The sequence below is a fragment of the Drosophila teissieri genome, chromosome 2L, assembly GCF_016746235.2.
Source record: "Drosophila teissieri strain GT53w chromosome 2L, Prin_Dtei_1.1, whole genome shotgun sequence".
NCBI lineage: Eukaryota > Metazoa > Arthropoda > Insecta > Diptera > Drosophilidae > Drosophila > Drosophila teissieri.
Window position 1 is genome coordinate 451232 of NC_053029.1, and position 16073 is coordinate 467304.

The 16073-nt window shown below is 46.7% G+C and overlaps 6 protein-coding genes across 6 annotated transcripts; 4 read left to right on the forward strand and 2 right to left on the reverse strand.

Moving 5' to 3' along the window:
• Positions 1-538: 538 nt before the first annotated feature.
• LOC122625958 (F-box-like/WD repeat-containing protein ebi) lies at positions 539-3895 on the forward strand. Its single transcript, XM_043806073.1, has 3 exons — positions 539-929; positions 992-2187; positions 2266-3895. Exons 1-3 carry the CDS (start codon positions 872-874, stop codon positions 3109-3111), a joined length of 2100 nt encoding a protein of 699 aa, XP_043662008.1. The 5' UTR covers positions 539-871; the 3' UTR covers positions 3112-3895.
• A 4-nt stretch (positions 3896-3899) lies between these two features.
• On the reverse strand, positions 3900-5157 carry LOC122626047 (ribonuclease H2 subunit A). Its single transcript, XM_043806193.1, is given in 2 exon segments — positions 3900-4334; positions 4337-5157. Coding segments are annotated over 2 exon segments (1041 nt in total). The 5' UTR covers positions 5121-5157; the 3' UTR covers positions 3900-4077.
• Positions 5158-6048: 891 nt separating this feature from the next.
• Positions 6049-6822, forward strand: LOC122618287 (60S acidic ribosomal protein P1). Its single transcript, XM_043794626.1, has 2 exons — positions 6049-6258; positions 6407-6822. Exons 1-2 carry the CDS (start codon positions 6187-6189, stop codon positions 6671-6673), a joined length of 339 nt encoding a protein of 112 aa, XP_043650561.1. The 5' UTR covers positions 6049-6186; the 3' UTR covers positions 6674-6822.
• A 182-nt stretch (positions 6823-7004) lies between these two features.
• Positions 7005-7560, reverse strand: LOC122618281. The gene has a single exon (XM_043794614.1). The coding sequence runs from the start codon at positions 7472-7474 to the stop codon at positions 7049-7051; it is 426 nt and encodes a 141-aa protein (XP_043650549.1). The 5' UTR covers positions 7475-7560; the 3' UTR covers positions 7005-7048.
• A 344-nt stretch (positions 7561-7904) lies between these two features.
• On the forward strand, positions 7905-8541 carry LOC122626774 (ADP-ribosylation factor-like protein 16). Its single transcript, XM_043807149.1, has 2 exons — positions 7905-8293; positions 8349-8541. Exons 1-2 carry the CDS (start codon positions 7905-7907, stop codon positions 8539-8541), a joined length of 582 nt encoding a protein of 193 aa, XP_043663084.1.
• Positions 8542-9125: 584 nt separating this feature from the next.
• Positions 9126-11437, forward strand: LOC122611779 (tetratricopeptide repeat protein 8). The gene is made up of 5 exons (XM_043785090.1): positions 9126-9274; positions 9582-9991; positions 10064-10911; positions 10974-11162; positions 11219-11437. The coding sequence occupies exons 1-5, from the start codon at positions 9126-9128 to the stop codon at positions 11435-11437; spliced, it is 1815 nt and encodes a 604-aa protein (XP_043641025.1).
• The last annotated feature ends 4636 nt before the right edge of the window (positions 11438-16073 follow it).

The following is a 16073-nucleotide window of genomic DNA, read 5'->3' on the forward strand; positions in this document are numbered from 1 at the left end:
TTACTACAAGCAGAAGGCCTAAACTAACTTTGGTTAAAGATTTTAGTAGCTCTTATTTATTATTATTATTAGCTTAAGTAAAGAACAATTATACACGTTAGGTATTGTTCTTCAGATTATAGTTTTTAGTTGTTTATAGTTCTATATATAAAAGTTAGGTATTTCTTTACCATTTACTACTACCAGAAGGCTAACTTTGGTTAAAGATTTTAGTAGCTCTTATTTATTATTATTATTAGTTTAAGTAAAGTACAATTATTCACGATAGGTATTCTTTTTCAGTTTATAGTTGTTAGTTGATTATAGTTATATAAATGAAAAAACAATTTCAGAAATTTATTGTGAAGAGAATGTTATTACCGAAAATTGCTCTAAATTAATTTTATGACTGATTAATTTTTCTTCTTGCTTTTGAAATAACGCTTAGTGTGAAAAAAAAAAAAAAATTATTTTATGAATACTCACTGATTATTAATGTTGTCTGTTGTCAAGACTTGTGACGTCACAGAACACTATGCGTCGCAACCTCTCACAGCGCACACCTTGAGATTACTCCGCCATTTTTTTGCGCGTTTCAGAAACGCGTTTTCGATTCCTCGGTTTTATTTGCGGAAAAAATATGTGAAGTGCTCTTGCGGCAAGCAGCAAACTGGCAGAATTGAGAACAGAGGACCCACCAGATCGATCCAAATACCAGGAGTAGCTCCGGATACCGTGGCTTGCGCCGAAGTGATAAGCGTGCCGAATGCAGACGCATGTGTTACGCAGCAGAGTTCCGATTTTCGCACCGTAAAAACATAATTGGCATTGGAGATTGGAGTGGATTTTGGAGTGAGCTAGTAGTAGGAGTAGGAGCCAACCGCGTTCCGCCATGAGTTTTTCCAGCGACGAGGTGAACTTTCTGGTTTACCGATACCTGCAGGAGTCGGGTGAGTAATATATATCGCACGATAAGATACCCGCCCTTATCTCCCGTAATCCCGTTTCCTAGGCTTTCTGCACTCGGCCTACGTGTTTGGCATTGAGTCGCACATCTCGCAAAGTAATATCAATGGCGCATTGGTTCCACCGGCCGCCTTGCTCACCATCCTGCAGAAGGGTCTTCTCTATACCGAAGTGGAGTGGAGCGTTGGTGAGGACGGCGAGGTGGCGCGGCCCATTGAGGGACTCTCCCTTATAGACGCTGTCATGCCGGAGGTGAAGACACCCAAGGCCATAGTGAAAACAGAGCCAGGAAAACCCGGCGCAGTTGACTCTTCTGCCACTGCCGGCAACCAGAACAACAACGCCAAGCCAGAGATCAAAATCGAACCGGGTACCGGAGTGGCGGGCTTAGCAAGTGGAAACAAGACCGCCGGCAGCACCACGGGCACCAGCACGCCAACCGATCAGTCAGCCAGCGAGGTGGACTCCAGTGGAAACCCGGCGAATAACACTGGCGGCACATATGCTGGAAACAATGGAGCTGGAGGCAATCAGGCCAGTACCGGAGGAGCCATTAGCACAAGCACACCAGCTGGCGGAGATTCAACGGCACCTGGGGCAAATCAAAAGAAATCACAGAACTCCAATGAAGCGGGAAGCTCATCCAGCGGCAATGCAGGCAATGCGAATGCCACCAGCACCGATGATGCAGCCTCCTCTACTTCCACAAATGGCAATAGCAGCACTTCCAGCAGCGTAGAGCAGCCTTCAAGCGGGCTGACGCCCGCTGGCGGAACTGTATCCACCTCCAATCCGGACGCAGCAGCATCGGGGGGAGCATCCACTGCAGCAGGATCCAAGGCGCCCAGTGGAGCGGTTACGATTCGCGTAGGAGCGCAAGGAAACAACGTGCAGTCGGGTTCGTCCACTGCTCAAAACTCTGCTCCCAGTGGAACCATCTCCTCGTCCACCAGCGGAGGTGCTGGGACTCCCGCAGCTCTTGTGCCCATGGACATTGACGAGAGCATCGAAATACCAGAATCCAAGGCTCGTGTACTACGCGGCCACGAGAGCGAGGTGTTTATCTGCGCCTGGAATCCCAGCCGGGATTTACTGGCAAGTGGTTCGGGAGACAGCACTGCCAGGATATGGGACATGTCCGATGCAAACACCAACTCCAACCAGCTGGTGCTGCGCCACTGCATCCAGAAAGGCGGCGCTGAGGTGCCTAGCAACAAGGACGTCACCTCTCTGGACTGGAATGTAAGTCGAAGATCTTGGCGATTAAGCATTGCGAAGTTTGTTTTCTGATCCGTTGTTAATCAACTATCGTTTTTACAGTGCGATGGCTCCCTGCTCGCCACCGGCAGCTACGATGGCTACGCCCGAATTTGGAAGACCGACGGTCGACTTGCATCCACTTTGGGACAACACAAGGGTCCGATCTTTGCTTTGAAGTGGAACAAGTGTGGTAACTACATCCTCTCGGCTGGCGTGGACAAGACGACAATCATCTGGGACGCATCCACGGGCCAATGCACGCAGCAATTCGCCTTTCACAGTGCTCCAGCCTTGGATGTGGACTGGCAGACAAACCAAGCCTTTGCATCATGCAGTACGGATCAGCGGATACATGTGTGCCGATTGGGTGTAAATGAACCGATCAAGACTTTTAAAGGACACACGAACGAGGTGAATGCCATTAAGTGGTGTCCGCAGGGCCAACTGCTGGCGTCGTGCTCTGATGACATGACCCTCAAGATCTGGAGCATGAACCGAGATCGCTGCTGCCACGATCTGCAGGCTCACTCAAAGGAGATCTATACGATAAAATGGTCGCCCACGGGGCCGGGAACCAATAATCCAAACACAAACCTAATCCTCGCATCCGCTTCGTTCGATTCCACGGTAAGACTGTGGGACGTGGAGAGGGGCAGCTGCATCCACACACTCACCAAGCACACGGAGCCAGTCTACTCGGTGGCCTTCAGTCCGGATGGAAAGCATTTGGCCTCCGGCAGCTTCGACAAGTGCGTACACATTTGGAGCACGCAAACGGGCCAGCTGGTGCACAGTTACAAGGGCACGGGCGGCATCTTCGAGGTCTGCTGGAACTCCAAGGGCACTAAGGTCGGTGCCAGTGCCTCCGATGGAAGCGTTTTCGTGCTGGACCTGCGAAAGTTCTGATTGCCGGAGCAGCCGCAACTGGATTTCGTCTATTGAGCCAACGCTTAAAGTAGTCAGGACTCCTTTTCCAACTCATTATTTGGTAAAAATGGAATCAGTAGTTTTTCACTTGCACAAGGAACGAGAAGTTTTTTACTTTAATTTTGATTCAAATATTGAATATATTAATATATATTTTCTAAAGAAGTGAAATCATATATCGGTTCCAATTCTGCCAACATAAATCGATTTGGATCTGGAAACCGGGCCTTAGGTAACTCTTTCTTAGCTATCCCGCCCTGCAATCTGTATTTGTAATTGCTTTAAGTTCTAATTAGCTGTTTAAGGTACAACTCTTGAGATCCTCCCGCTTTTGTCCACGTCTATTTCGTACGCTTACTTTTGAGTCACACAATATCGATATGCACCTGGGATTTTAAGGGCTCCAACTTGGTTGTTGTTCTCTTCCGATCAGCGGGATGCGACTCGCCTCATTTTAATCTTAGTTGTAAGCTCTATGTTTCTAAGGTCGTCCCTTTTTATACAAAAATCGTTTAGTATAACTTTGCATTTTGTTATTGTGTCGATCAAAGATGCCAGCCAACGCCCCTCCAAAAGTCCTTTACCCAATTCCACAGTTGTCCTCCAAAAAAGGGATATCACGAGATCAGATCAGACCGATTCACGCATACATTCAGAACAGTGTAACTGCAGTCCCACGTAGTCTGTAATCGAACGTAATTATTAAGAACACGAGATTGGCGAAAACACAGAAACATCAGCAAAAATACATTAAAGATACAAAGTGGTTGTTGTTTTGGGACTGGGCATTTTTGGTTTATTTTGGCCTTTTTAAACTTATTTCTAAAGCAGTGGTTTTAATCTATATTATTTATAAATAAAAGGTCGAGGCGCAACAACAATCAGACTGCACTAAAGATACAAATTGAGATATTCCTACTAAATTAAATTAAACCTTTTCTGTTGCTAAAACTCCATGACACTTCCCAGATGTCGTTGCTTGAAGAAGCGGCACTCCTCTCGAATTACTTCGCCCGATTTTGTGGTGCCCTTAAAGAACTTTGTGAGCTTCGTGCCGGCGAACTTTGGCTTCTCGGAGTCCGGCTCGTCGAACTCCATGTCGTAGGCCTTGTCCGCCAGTGCGTTTTCCGCCGTGGACCAACTGAAGCGCACAAGTCTTGGAAATCCAAACACCAGATCGATGTGCTCGGTCAGAAATCTCTTGTGACCGGATCTCCCGGATATCCACTGCCAAACGCGTTATCCTTAATGACCAGACCCTCAGGGAACTTCCAAACCTTAAGGGCATGATCACGGGTGACTTTGGCGCAGATACTAGCAGCAGAGACTATTGGATAGGTGGAGTCAGCCTTTTTGGCCACGGTGATTTTAAAGCTAGGGAAACGTTTGAGCAACTTCTCCTGGTACTTCTCCGGCGGACCCACCGTGTCCACATAAACCTCGGCAATATTGACGCCGGCATCGATCGCCTGTTGGATGAGGCCCATGGCCGAGTCCATGGAAACTTCGTTCAGGGAGCACTTTGACCGCCGGTACATGCTGGTGCTGATCGTGTTCGGCGATATGATCTCCACGGCCCAGCCAACGCAACTGGTGGCGTAATCCTTGGTGTTTATGTCGTTAAATATGATATCGCGTTTCTCCTCGGTAAGTTGTTTGGAATCGGCGCATCCCAGGTCTTCTAAAGCCTTTTTGCTTTCCAGTGGACAGTAGGAGATCCCATATACCATAGGTCCTAGGACGGGACCACGTCCTGCTTCGTCCACGCCCAACATGCACGGCTTATCCTTGCAGATATCCGGAACATCGCTGACGTAAACCGTGTTGCGGCTGTTCTCCTTGCTGGCTATAAATGGTCCCAGGGTCTTTAAGGAGCTGATTTTCAAGCTGTCCTTCAAATCCTTATCATCGCGCTCCTCGTCATTTTCATCTATATTCTCTATAGACATATTTTCTTTTTTAACGACTAAATCTTCTTGGTCCGACATTTTTGCGCGCTTTTTTTGTTTACGTTTAAGAAAGGTTATGGGCACACTAATTGCGTACTAATTTGCAGTGTGACCCTGTCGTACTTATACCGAAATGTCCTTTTTCAATAACATTACGGCTATTCTTCTACCCCTACTACAATAAGATATGTCACAACGAAAAAAATAATTAAAATATTAGGAAGCATGTTGTTAAAATAGAGCAAAACGTAAAGTCCAAGAAGGGTGCAACTAGTTCAAATACGAGATTATCTTCTGGACACACCAACCTTACAAATGCACAGATCCCTCTCAATCATATGCCCTCTTTGCAACCATCATCAGTTAGATGTTAAACACATCCTAGTTAACTGTCCTTTCCTTTCCCTTCATAGAACAGTTGCCTTGCAATCAATCGACCCAATGACCGCACTTGCTAACCCAACAAACGATAAGATCCACAAAATTTTAACTTTTTTGCTAAACTCCAACCTGATTCATAAAATATAATACCATAGTTTCCTCTTTCTCTATATAAACCATTGTCACCCTAGACGAGCGGAAGGCCTTAGCTGCTAATGCTCCTAGTTCTCAGTTTACTTATAGTTTTATACTCGCCCCAATGACCGCACTTGCTAACCCAACAAACGATAAGATCCACAAAATTGTAACTTTTTTTGCTAAACTCCAACATGATTCATAAAATATAATTCCATAGTTTCCACTTTCTCTGTATAAACCATTGTCACCCTAGACGAGCGAAAGGCCCTAGCTGCTGATGCTCATAGTTCTCAGTTTACTTATAGTTTTATAATTTAAGTTATCTTTAAATAAATAAATAAAGAGATAATCTTGATAATTATAACAAGTTTTCGCCTAACTAGTATTTTCTGACAATAAATGCAAATATTCACGGACGGTTGGTATTTTTTTTCGTCATCGGCGCGGTCACACTGCATATCAACTGCTCTTTCCGGTTTAGGATTTTGACCAGCGTGCTTGTTCTCGTCCCGAGCTAAGGCCATTTGTTATAAACAATTAATTTTTGGCAACTTGCACAATCAGTGATTAGCCACAGCACTTCGACATGTCCACCAAAGCCGAGCTCGCCTGCGTCTACGCCTCCCTCATCCTTGTCGATGACGATGTCGCCGTCACCGTAAGTTCTTCGATTTTGCAATCGGCGAAGACGCCGCAAATCCTTCAAAGCCCCGGCCATCGGGCGGAAGTATTGGACGATTTGCGGGCCTTACGGTTTATTGCGCACTGCTGCAACATGTGCTGATGTTATTTTTTTGATTTACCAGGGTGAGAAGATCAACACCATCCTGAAGGCCGCCAACGTCGAGGTGGAGCCCTACTGGCCCGGTCTCTTCGCCAAGGCCCTGGAGGGCATCAACGTCAAGGACCTGATCACCAACATCGGATCCGGAGTTGGTGCTGCCCCCGCCGGAGGCGCTGCTCCCGCTGCCGACTCCGCTGCTCCAGCCGCAGAGTCCAAGAAGGAAGAGAAGAAGAAGGAGGAGGAGTCCGACCAGTCTGACGACGACATGGGCTTCGGTCTGTTTGACTAAATCCTCTAGAGAGCTTCTCGACAACCGGACATCCGTTGTGTTTGTGCTGTAATCTTCGAGAGGTAGACGTGTGCCGTGTTTCCCGACCTGCGTTACACTTTTTAATGTACAAATTCGGGGAAATATAGAAGACGTTTGCTAAAAAATTATGAAGACTATTTTATATACAACCGCGGATTATAAGCTACGTTTTTTTTGAAAGAGTAGGTTTCATTGTGAATAGTTGGCAACTAAAATAAGTTGTATTGGAGCAGGCATTTAACTTGGTGAAGCTAAAGTGGATTTGGCGGTGGATCTTCAAAAAAGTTTGACAAAAATGGTTTTTGTACACACACTGCCGTACAGCTAATATTTATTGGATATAACAAACGTAAGCTAGAATATCGCCTCCTCAATGACCTTAGCCAGGGCACGAAGATTGGGTCCGTCGATGTGCTTGAGACCCAAGCCCACTACGAACTCCGTCGGGCACTTGTGGAGGCCGGTTCTGTTGACCAGGAACTGGATGGCGCTGCGGGTCTCATCGGTGTCTAAGCCCAGGCAGCAGTTCATCGTGATGGGCACCGATACGTGGAACTCCGGATTGTCCACTGGCCCGTGCAGATACGGAACCACCCGTTCGTCCTTTTGGACATCGAAGTGCACGTTGTAGATGCCGGGAATCTTGCCAAGCTGCGTTATGACCAAGAACCACTTGTTGGCGAAGCCGTGGAACACTATCTCCGTGGGCACACCATTCACGTCCGCTGAAAACTGCCTGTCGAATCCGATTTGTCGAGGTTTGTCTGCTTCATGGGTCATTTTTTTAACGAAATAAAAGAGTGTTTTAAGCAATGTTGATATTGTTTACGATGAGACAGCATGAAAAAACGATGTAAAAACATCGATGTCTTATCGATATCATTAAGCTTCGATACGTTCATATAAAGTGTGGCCGAATGATTCAAACTTTTGAATTGAACTTTTGATTCGAAAAGTTAAAAGCGCCATCTTGCGGCTAAAATTTTAACTACTGTCACAAGATTTCGATAAAAAGATTGATTTAACGAATTTTAAATTTTCAAATATTGTAAATATTTAACATTTCAAAAATATAAAATAAAAAATATATATAAACATGTACGTGTTTACTGAACTACATTTTTCAATCCTAATTTAATTAATTATTATTATGTTATGGTAACCAAGGCTACCTTTGTTAGATCCATATATTAAATAAATATAAACAGCAATGTCGACCTGCATTTGCTTGGGCCCCAAAAGAGCGGGGAAAACTCACCTTCTGAAAGCTTTGCAGGATCCGGAGTCCATCGACGAGACCACGTTTTCCATGCCCACCATTGGCACTGGGATCTACCGAATCCATTTCCCAACCAAATCTCCAAATGGGGATAAAAACAAGCCGCCTCCGAAAGAAGCTCCAACTAACATTCCGCATGGCGGTAAAAATCTGCCCAAATCCATACAGATTCTGGAAATCGGAGGTAGTATGGCCCCCTTGTGGAGGCAGTACTTCGAGGACGTGAAGAAGCTGATTTATGTGGTGGACACCTCAAATCTCTGCCAGATCTCAGCCGCCGGCGTTCTTTTCTATTCAATCCTCACCGAGCCGCGTCTGCAGTAAGTAAGGTGGAAAATGAACTGAAAACTCATGCAACACTTAAATTCGTCGCAGGCACAATACCAAGATCCTGTTGGTCCTGGCCAAAATGGATTACTCCTACCGCCAGATGCGAAACGAGGCCCTGCTCATGCTGCAGATGCAAAAGTTGCAGAAGCAGATCCGCCAGCAGGTGACCATCGTGGAGGCCAGCGCCGTCACCAAAGTGGGCTTAGACCCCATCTACGATTGGCTGCAGAGACCCTAATCAATAAAATATTTTAGAAGTGATTGTGACCCAAACTTATAGCACATTTGGGTCCACTCTAATCTGTTGTATTCTAATGTACACCTTTAGTAAATAAAATTATACGAGAGCACTGCCTAATCTACCAGAAAGAAGTTAATTTCTGGATTAAGACCTACAGTTCTCCAAAAACAGATTTCCCATAGACAGATGCAGATGCAATCCGGAAGAGGAATCAAGAAACTAGTTGGTTATATTACCCATGGAACCCAATTAACTCGTGGTAATTAGAGCTCAATTAAACATTAGCAGCTTAAGTAGATTCACAGGGTGGTTAGATGATCCCAACAGGGTGACTTCCCAGAGACAGGAACAGGCGCACTGCAAAGCAATTAATGTTTTGGCCGACCAGGTATCCATGGTAATCACCTCGTACCCCGAACCTAACCAATTCGAACCCTACCGGAAGACCCTTTCCATATGGCGCATATACACATATACACCTATACCTGCTGGAGGCCAGTCAGTCGATAGCAGAAACCGCAGCAGCGGAGGAATCTACAAATTAAGTCCCGTGGAAAAGAGGTAGGCGGGAAGTACAAATTATGGGCATAGAAAAATTAGATGGCATGGAGTCGAGCCAAGAACTAAGACCAGATTCGAGCCCAGAGGAGCCCAGAGTCCAGAGGAGCGGCGAGGAGGGAGATGAACCGCAGGAAGCAGCAGCCGCATTCCTGATGCCCCTGGATTTTCGGTCTTCGAGGGGCAGAGGAATGACACGCATCCGGTTTTAAAATTCCAGCGATCGAAGCGCAGCAGAAGAGCCCGAAAAAAGGAACCCAGCCGAGGAATTCAAACACTTGAGTCGGACACAGATACACAATATACTGAAAAAAATTATACGTTTTCGGGCACCCAACCATTTCATTCAATAATTTGTTTCATTTGAATTCGATTTCTAAAGCAAGAACATTCTTCCTGACCAACCTAACCAAATGTATTCGTTCTATGTGCCGTACACAACATTTGTGTCTAGTTTTTTTCCGAGTGTGACAACTAAGGACATCGGCGATGCTGGCGACTCTGGAGCTGGACTACTTCAGGGCGGTGTCCCTCTACCGTCGCCGCTCCTACGAGCGCTGTGCCGAGCTGTGCAACGCACTCCTGCAGGCCGGTCACGATGGCCATGTCCAACTGTTCACCACCAAGGAGGAGGAGGAGGAGCACCAGCACCAGCAGCAGCCGCAGCAGCAGAAGCAGCAGGCGGAGCACAGCAGATTCGGTAGCAATTTGCAACGCATTGGCCCTAGGCCAAGGGGAGCAGCTGGAGGAGGAGCCGGGGCAGCCGACTCTGGGCCGTCCATCACGATGCCCACTTGGCTGATGGAGGGCGTGTGGCAATTAAAGATGCGCGCTCTGACGCAGCGCGTGTACGTGGACGACCTGGACGAGGACGATGTTGGGAATGAGGGTAAGCAGGTGACATTATTTTTTGGTTTCACAATCACCCATTAATTGTTTAATACCTGGCCATCTCTGGCAGCCAACGAGGAAGTGGAGTTCGAGCGCATTGCCACTGCTGCTCGACCAGGAAGCAGCATAAAGACCGCATTCCAGCCACGCCCCCTTACCAGTCAGAGGGCGCAGCAGGCGAGGAGCAGGGGTTCCGGAGTGGCCCACTCCAGTGATGGCCGCTTAAATAGTTCCCGGCCAGGATCGGCGGCAGTGGCTCGTCCTGGAACGAGTCTCAGTCGACCGGGCTCCTCGCTGGGATCTCGTTGCGGAACCGCCTCCAGGATTCGAGCCACCTCGGCAGCGGCTTTCAACGTAGGTGATGCCACTTCGAAACTCTACCAGGCGTCCCGCCTGAATCCCACCATATACGCCGAACGGGAAACGCTGGTGAAGGCCCTGTTCCAGTTCCTCTACTACCACGAAGCGGATGTGCAAAAGGCCCACTCCCTTTGTCAAGCGGTGCTGGAAGTTGAGCGCCAGAAGCCCAGTGGATCCACTGGATGCACCTTGTCCTGGTGGTGGCAACAGCAGATGGGCCGATGCCTCCTTGCCCTGCATTATCCTCGCAGAGCGGAGCCCTTCCTTCAGCAATCCCTGGCCAGCTTTCCCCATCCGGACACCTATCTACTCCTGTCCAGAGTATACCAAAGGATAAAGCAGCCCGAGCGGGCTCTATCGGTGATCGGCGAAGTGGTGGACTCGCGTCCCTTTGACGTCACCTACCGGCTGGAGCAGGCGAGGATCCACCAGGCCATGGAACAGCAGGAGGACGCACTGCAGCTCTACAGGCTAGTGGCCAAACTGCACCCAATCAATGTGGAATCTCTGGCCAGCATTGCCGTGGGCTACTTTTACGACAACAATCCGGAAATGGCGGTAGTATAATCGTTATCGTCATAAGGAGTATGTATTAAATTAAAATGGTCGCTTTACCCTAGTTGATGTACTACCGGAGGATTCTGTCCTTGGGCGCCCAGTCCCCTGAGCTCTACTGCAACATAGCGCTGTGTTGTCTGTATGGTGGGCAAATCGACTTGGTTCTGCCGTGTTTCCAAAGAGCCTTGGCCATGGCTACGCAACCCGGTCAAAAGTCAGACATCTGGTATAATCTCAGCTTTGTGGCGGTGGTAAGTAGGGTTAAAGTACATACTTAGGTACGTATTATTTAAGTACTCTTCAACAGACTTCTGGTGACTTCAACCTGGCCAAGAGATGTCTCCAACTATGTCTCACTTCAGATGCCCAGAATGGAGCTGCACTCAATAACCTCGCTGTGTTGGCTGCTCAGTCAGGAGACATTTTGGGCGCCAAGTCCTACCTGAATGCAGCCAAGGATGTGATGCCCGATGCTTCGGAGGTAACCACCAATCTGCAATTCATGGATGTGCATTACAAGCTATAAAAACTTAAGTAACTCAGAGCCCTTCAAAATAAGAACCTTATGAAATAAAACAATTATTAAAGTTCACTTTGTAATGCTTATCAATCGCTGCTCACAAGTGCCTAGTACTTGAGGAATGAGTTTCGTTTTCTTTTGTACCGCGGCTACGGTCAGTGCACACTGATTCATGTTTTGAAATACTTCATAGTAGCGACCCACCCACCTAAATATGCTTCCCAATAGAACGATTTTAATTAGCGGACTCAGCACAAAAGCTTCGGCAAATGTTGTGCAAAGTCACTATGTGAAATCACCATGCCATTCCATTTGTCAGGTGTTCGGGTCAGCAAACCTGCTGATGCTGATGTTGGAGATGGAGATGAAGATGAAGATGGAGCTGAGAAGGTTGCTTCTGGCGGGGAATGGGAGTGTTCATCCACCACCACACCACCACCTACTCCGCCCTCCCTTTGTTTGGCTAGAACAAATGATAAGCGCCAAATATTTGTTGATAAATGTTTGAAAATTAAACTAGCAACGTCCGACGACGTTGAACTCATCGCGCTGGCATGCAAAAGCCAAATATTTATCAGCCTAGAAGCGGCCAGAGCACCTCGGTGCTGAACCCCCCGTTCTACTCAGCTGGGGATTACAGATCCCACGGTTCGGGGACCAAGATGCTAATCGAAATTTGAATAACGCTCTTGAGCTTCCAGTTGTGCCAAAAAACAAGATAAACATACAGTTCACACACTCGGAAAAACAATAAATTGCATGAATTATAGATGTGGTTTTAAAAGCTTTCGACTTCTAAACGGATACAATGGTAAGAGTAAGAGGTGCAAACTATACTGATAACTAGCTAGCTTAAGCACCTTGTTCATATATACTTCATTGTACAAGACATTTAAAATTATAATAAAATATTTTACCTCTATAAATCTATGACTTCCAAACCAGTATGCTTCCTAACAGAGAATATTTAAAAACTGTTGAACGAATGATTTACAATGCTTTTCGCTTGTTTGTTTTCTAATTTTAAATGCGAGTCCAGCCACATTTTGTTGTCGTGTACATGCCTATCTGATTCTACACATCTACGGGTATCTCTATCTGTATCTGTAAATGTATCTGTATCTGTATCTTGTATTTGCCCGTTTCCGTTTTCGAGGAGAGTTTCGTTTTCTTTTTGGCATTGAATTCGCATTCGCGTTGACTGGGCTTATCAGCCTTTGGGTTGAAATGCGTCAGCGTTTGCGGGCACTTGACGGGCTTTTTACTTTTCATTTTTATCACAGACATGCCAGCGAATTGCAGCACTGCTCAAAACTCAAAACTCGAAACCCACCTGCCCCTCAGTCGGAGTGACTAGTTAATCATTGCCGGATTCGCCTCGTCCGGCGGCAGGTGCCTCCAAAGTGTCAAGATGATCTCGTAACGCGACTCTCAATTAGCCGGCCACACCTGACAGCTGCAGATTGAGCTGTGAGTCGAGAACTCAGTCGAGAAAGGTATTCCGTCGGGCTCCACATACTCCATTTCACCCCCTCACTCGGGACTCTCCTTTCCACAGCTTTTCAAATACTTCTGCCGCACGAGCTGAACGATCTGAACGATCTGAGATGTGCCAGGTTCCTTTAGTTCTTTAGGCTTTGTTCCAGATGCAATGATTTTTCGATCGGTCGAGCTGAACTCTATGTTCGTGGCCACGATTGGCAACAGAGTTAAATTATAGAGCATCAAATGGGCTGATATTGTGGAATGCCACATTAATAGCTGTAGACTTGTAACTTGATTTAAAGTAAATTGTTTTGAGATGTGTGTCATGTGTGAAATTGTATATGTACATTCCAAGTCCAAGTTCCGCACACTTCACACGCCTCTGTTTGAACAAGTGTTTCCCTGCGGTTTATTTCTATTTCTGCCTAAAACTGTGTTACCATAATAATATGGCAACCAGCCCCTCGGCTCCTCTTCCTTCCCGAGCCCATGGGAACCAAATACATTACCGGGAATCCATTGATAGCCGAGGAATCGATGTCTAGCCTTGTTGTGGGTAGACCGCAAGAGCAAAGAGCACCATCATCTTCTCCGGCTGACATGGAGATGCAGCTCGGCTGCCCCGGGTCATTCCATTCCCCCTGCCCCTGCCACTTGGTTCTTCCGATCCTGCAGCTCATATAAAAGCTCATTAAAAACATAAAAACATAAAAAAGAGCAGCCAGGCAAACGGAGCCAAAGCAGCAGCTACTGTACGGAGCTTGGATGATTTCGTCGATTTTTAGCGGCCATACATCCCCCCTCGAGATTCCCCATGTTCCTGGCCGAGAAATCTCCTCTAAAGGAAGAAAAGCAAAGGAAAGACCAAAACAGGTAAGTCAACAACAGCCAAACAATTTGCACAGCGAGAAAACGATGGTGTTTCGTATTCAAACTTGCTGAATAGGTATTTGCACTGTAGAACGTTTACTCGAAGAAACCCTTTAGAGATTTGTTTATCCCAAGGTTTTTGGTATTGTTTCCATCTCTTTTCTCTTTATTTATTTTTTTCACTGTACTCATCCGCTTGCACTACGCACGCGCGCCGTTCTCTGCTGCGTTTGGCTGCCTTCATGGTGTGTGTGGTTTGTTTCCTTTTTTTGGGGCTTTGGGGCCTTGGGGCCTTGGCAGCCTCGAATCTCGTGCCTCGTGTTGCTCTTCTTCTTGCTGTTAGCCGGTATTTACAGGGTATGCGTGGAGGATGTGAAGTATAAGGTACATGCATGCATACATACATATATGATTAAGCTTACTATAAAATGAAATATTAGTCAACGCCAATAAAACTCCTTCAATTTTGATCGGTCGAGTATATTCCTGTATGTTGTTGCTGCTGCTGCTGATGATGATGATGCTGATGATGATGATGATGATGAGGACGATGCTAAAGATTGCAATCACGTTGCGCGCAGCGAACAGAATTTGTATCTTGAAGATACATCTGCGACCGCTCGACTCCCTGCTCCCTGAATTTCATTTCACTGGAATTTATTTAGAACACATTGTTGCTGCTCCCGTTGGATGTTGCTGTAGCTGCTTCTGCCGCGATGTTGCAGCCGGGGGCTTAGCAGGACCAGCAGCAACACAGCAGCAACGCAACAGCAACACAACAGCAGCAACAGCAGCAACAGCAACACAGCAGCAACATGCTGCATTCCAAGGCCCAAAAAAGGCAAATCCCAAGCTGCAGCAGCGGCAAATCGATTGGCAGCCTGAAATTTCATTGCAGTTTAGTCGGATTCCCGCTCGCCAACTAAAACCGAGAGAAGAGAGAGAAAAGTTCGGTTCGAATAAATTGAATCGAATCGAATCGAATGAGATGCCGAAGAGCCGCGTTGCGATGCCGACTGGAAATGGAGTGAAAGTAGGGTAGGCAGATTAGACTCTTGGATTGGATCTGACTCCAACTTGCCGAGCATGTACACTTGGCCAAAAGTTGAGGTATGGTTCTGCATGAAACTTTAAACACACATCTCACTTCTGTACATGGGCACAAGATAATTGCCAGAGTGTAAGATTTTCTTCAAGTATTTCTCCAAGTGCACAGACGACCAGCCAAAGGTCGCAGTTGAAACTCCCGCTCTCCCATTCAAGTGACCCTGCCCCTCCCCCCTTTTTCCAACTCCACACCCCCGAAGCTTTTTTGAATTCCTCGACAAAAGAAGAGAGCTGCGCCGAAATACCAGCGATCCGAATAGGAAGTGAGTTAGTGTAACAAATGTAATAAAAATACATTTTCGACGATGGCCTGGGCACGAGGTGGGGAAGGGGGGGCGGCCCATTAACATTATCGTGGCCAGCAGAAATATTTGACCATAATAAAAAGAATACAAAACAAAGCCAATCGAATCAAATCGAATCGAATCGAACAGCAAACAGCGAATCGAAGCGGAAACCTAATCGTCAACTCATCGAAGCTTACGATACTCTCGATCGGGAGTGATAAGGTGCTGAGTGTTGAGTGCTGAGTGGGGCTTGCATTCACTTGAAGAGTGGTTGCAAAGGGTGGAACATTGTTGGGATTGCTCAGTAATTTTGAAATTTGTATGCCCAACAAATAGGCCTGGTTCATTGCCAATAAGTTTAAACCGAACCAGACTATGACGGGAACTGGGTGTTCAGTTCTTAGCAGAGAGGGTAGGAGGTATGCGGCAGTCGGCGATATCGACGAACCATCCACTGACTGACTGGCAATGAAGCGTAGCGAAAACACGCCAGAAACAGCAACACACACCACATCACCACCAGTGGGATGGTGGTACTGGTACCCGCGTCATATGCCAACTTATTCAATAAATTCCTGGCCCCCTCGCCATATCATCATCGCCACCGACTTTGGCTCCGCACAAGACTTTGGCTGGCCCCAGGAATTTTGAGGAAAAGAGGATCAATGGCAGCTGCTCTTGGCTGAAAGATCACAATTTGCCAAAAAAAAAAGGCCAGAATGCGCGCCAATTCCGCAAAAGCGATTCTCCGGACCGGGAGACTGGAGACTGAAATCGACTTCAAGGAATTGCATAAAACATTTTTGGTCGTTCTTTTTTATTTTTTCATTTTTTACTTTTTCACTCTCCTCGCTCGAAACTTCGGCCTCGACCAGGCTCCAAGCCGCGCACAC

Excerpts from the sequence above, each read along its gene's own strand:
- LOC122618281 (XM_043794614.1), bottom strand. The coding sequence starts at position 7,474 with ATGACCCATGAAGCAGACAAACCTCGACAAATCGGATTCGACAGGCAG.
- LOC122626774 (XM_043807149.1), top strand. The coding sequence starts at position 7,905 with ATGTCGACCTGCATTTGCTTGGGCCCCAAAAGAGCGGGGAAAACTCAC. Across the intron at positions 8,294-8,348 it reads CTCACCGAGCCGCGTCTGCA|GCACAATACCAAGATCCTGT; the intron begins GTAAGTAAGGTG and ends AATTCGTCGCAG.
- LOC122625958 (XM_043806073.1), top strand. The coding sequence starts at position 872 with ATGAGTTTTTCCAGCGACGAGGTGAACTTTCTGGTTTACCGATACCTG. Across the intron at positions 930-991 it reads CCGATACCTGCAGGAGTCGG|GCTTTCTGCACTCGGCCTAC; the intron begins GTGAGTAATATA and ends CCCGTTTCCTAG. Across the intron at positions 2,188-2,265 it reads TCACCTCTCTGGACTGGAAT|TGCGATGGCTCCCTGCTCGC; the intron begins GTAAGTCGAAGA and ends TCGTTTTTACAG.
- LOC122618287 (XM_043794626.1), top strand. The coding sequence starts at position 6,187 with ATGTCCACCAAAGCCGAGCTCGCCTGCGTCTACGCCTCCCTCATCCTT. Across the intron at positions 6,259-6,406 it reads ATGACGATGTCGCCGTCACC|GGTGAGAAGATCAACACCAT; the intron begins GTAAGTTCTTCG and ends TTGATTTACCAG.
- LOC122611779 (XM_043785090.1), top strand. The coding sequence starts at position 9,126 with ATGGGCATAGAAAAATTAGATGGCATGGAGTCGAGCCAAGAACTAAGA. Across the intron at positions 9,992-10,063 it reads GGACGATGTTGGGAATGAGG|CCAACGAGGAAGTGGAGTTC; the intron begins GTAAGCAGGTGA and ends CATCTCTGGCAG. Across the intron at positions 11,163-11,218 it reads ATCTCAGCTTTGTGGCGGTG|ACTTCTGGTGACTTCAACCT; the intron begins GTAAGTAGGGTT and ends ACTCTTCAACAG.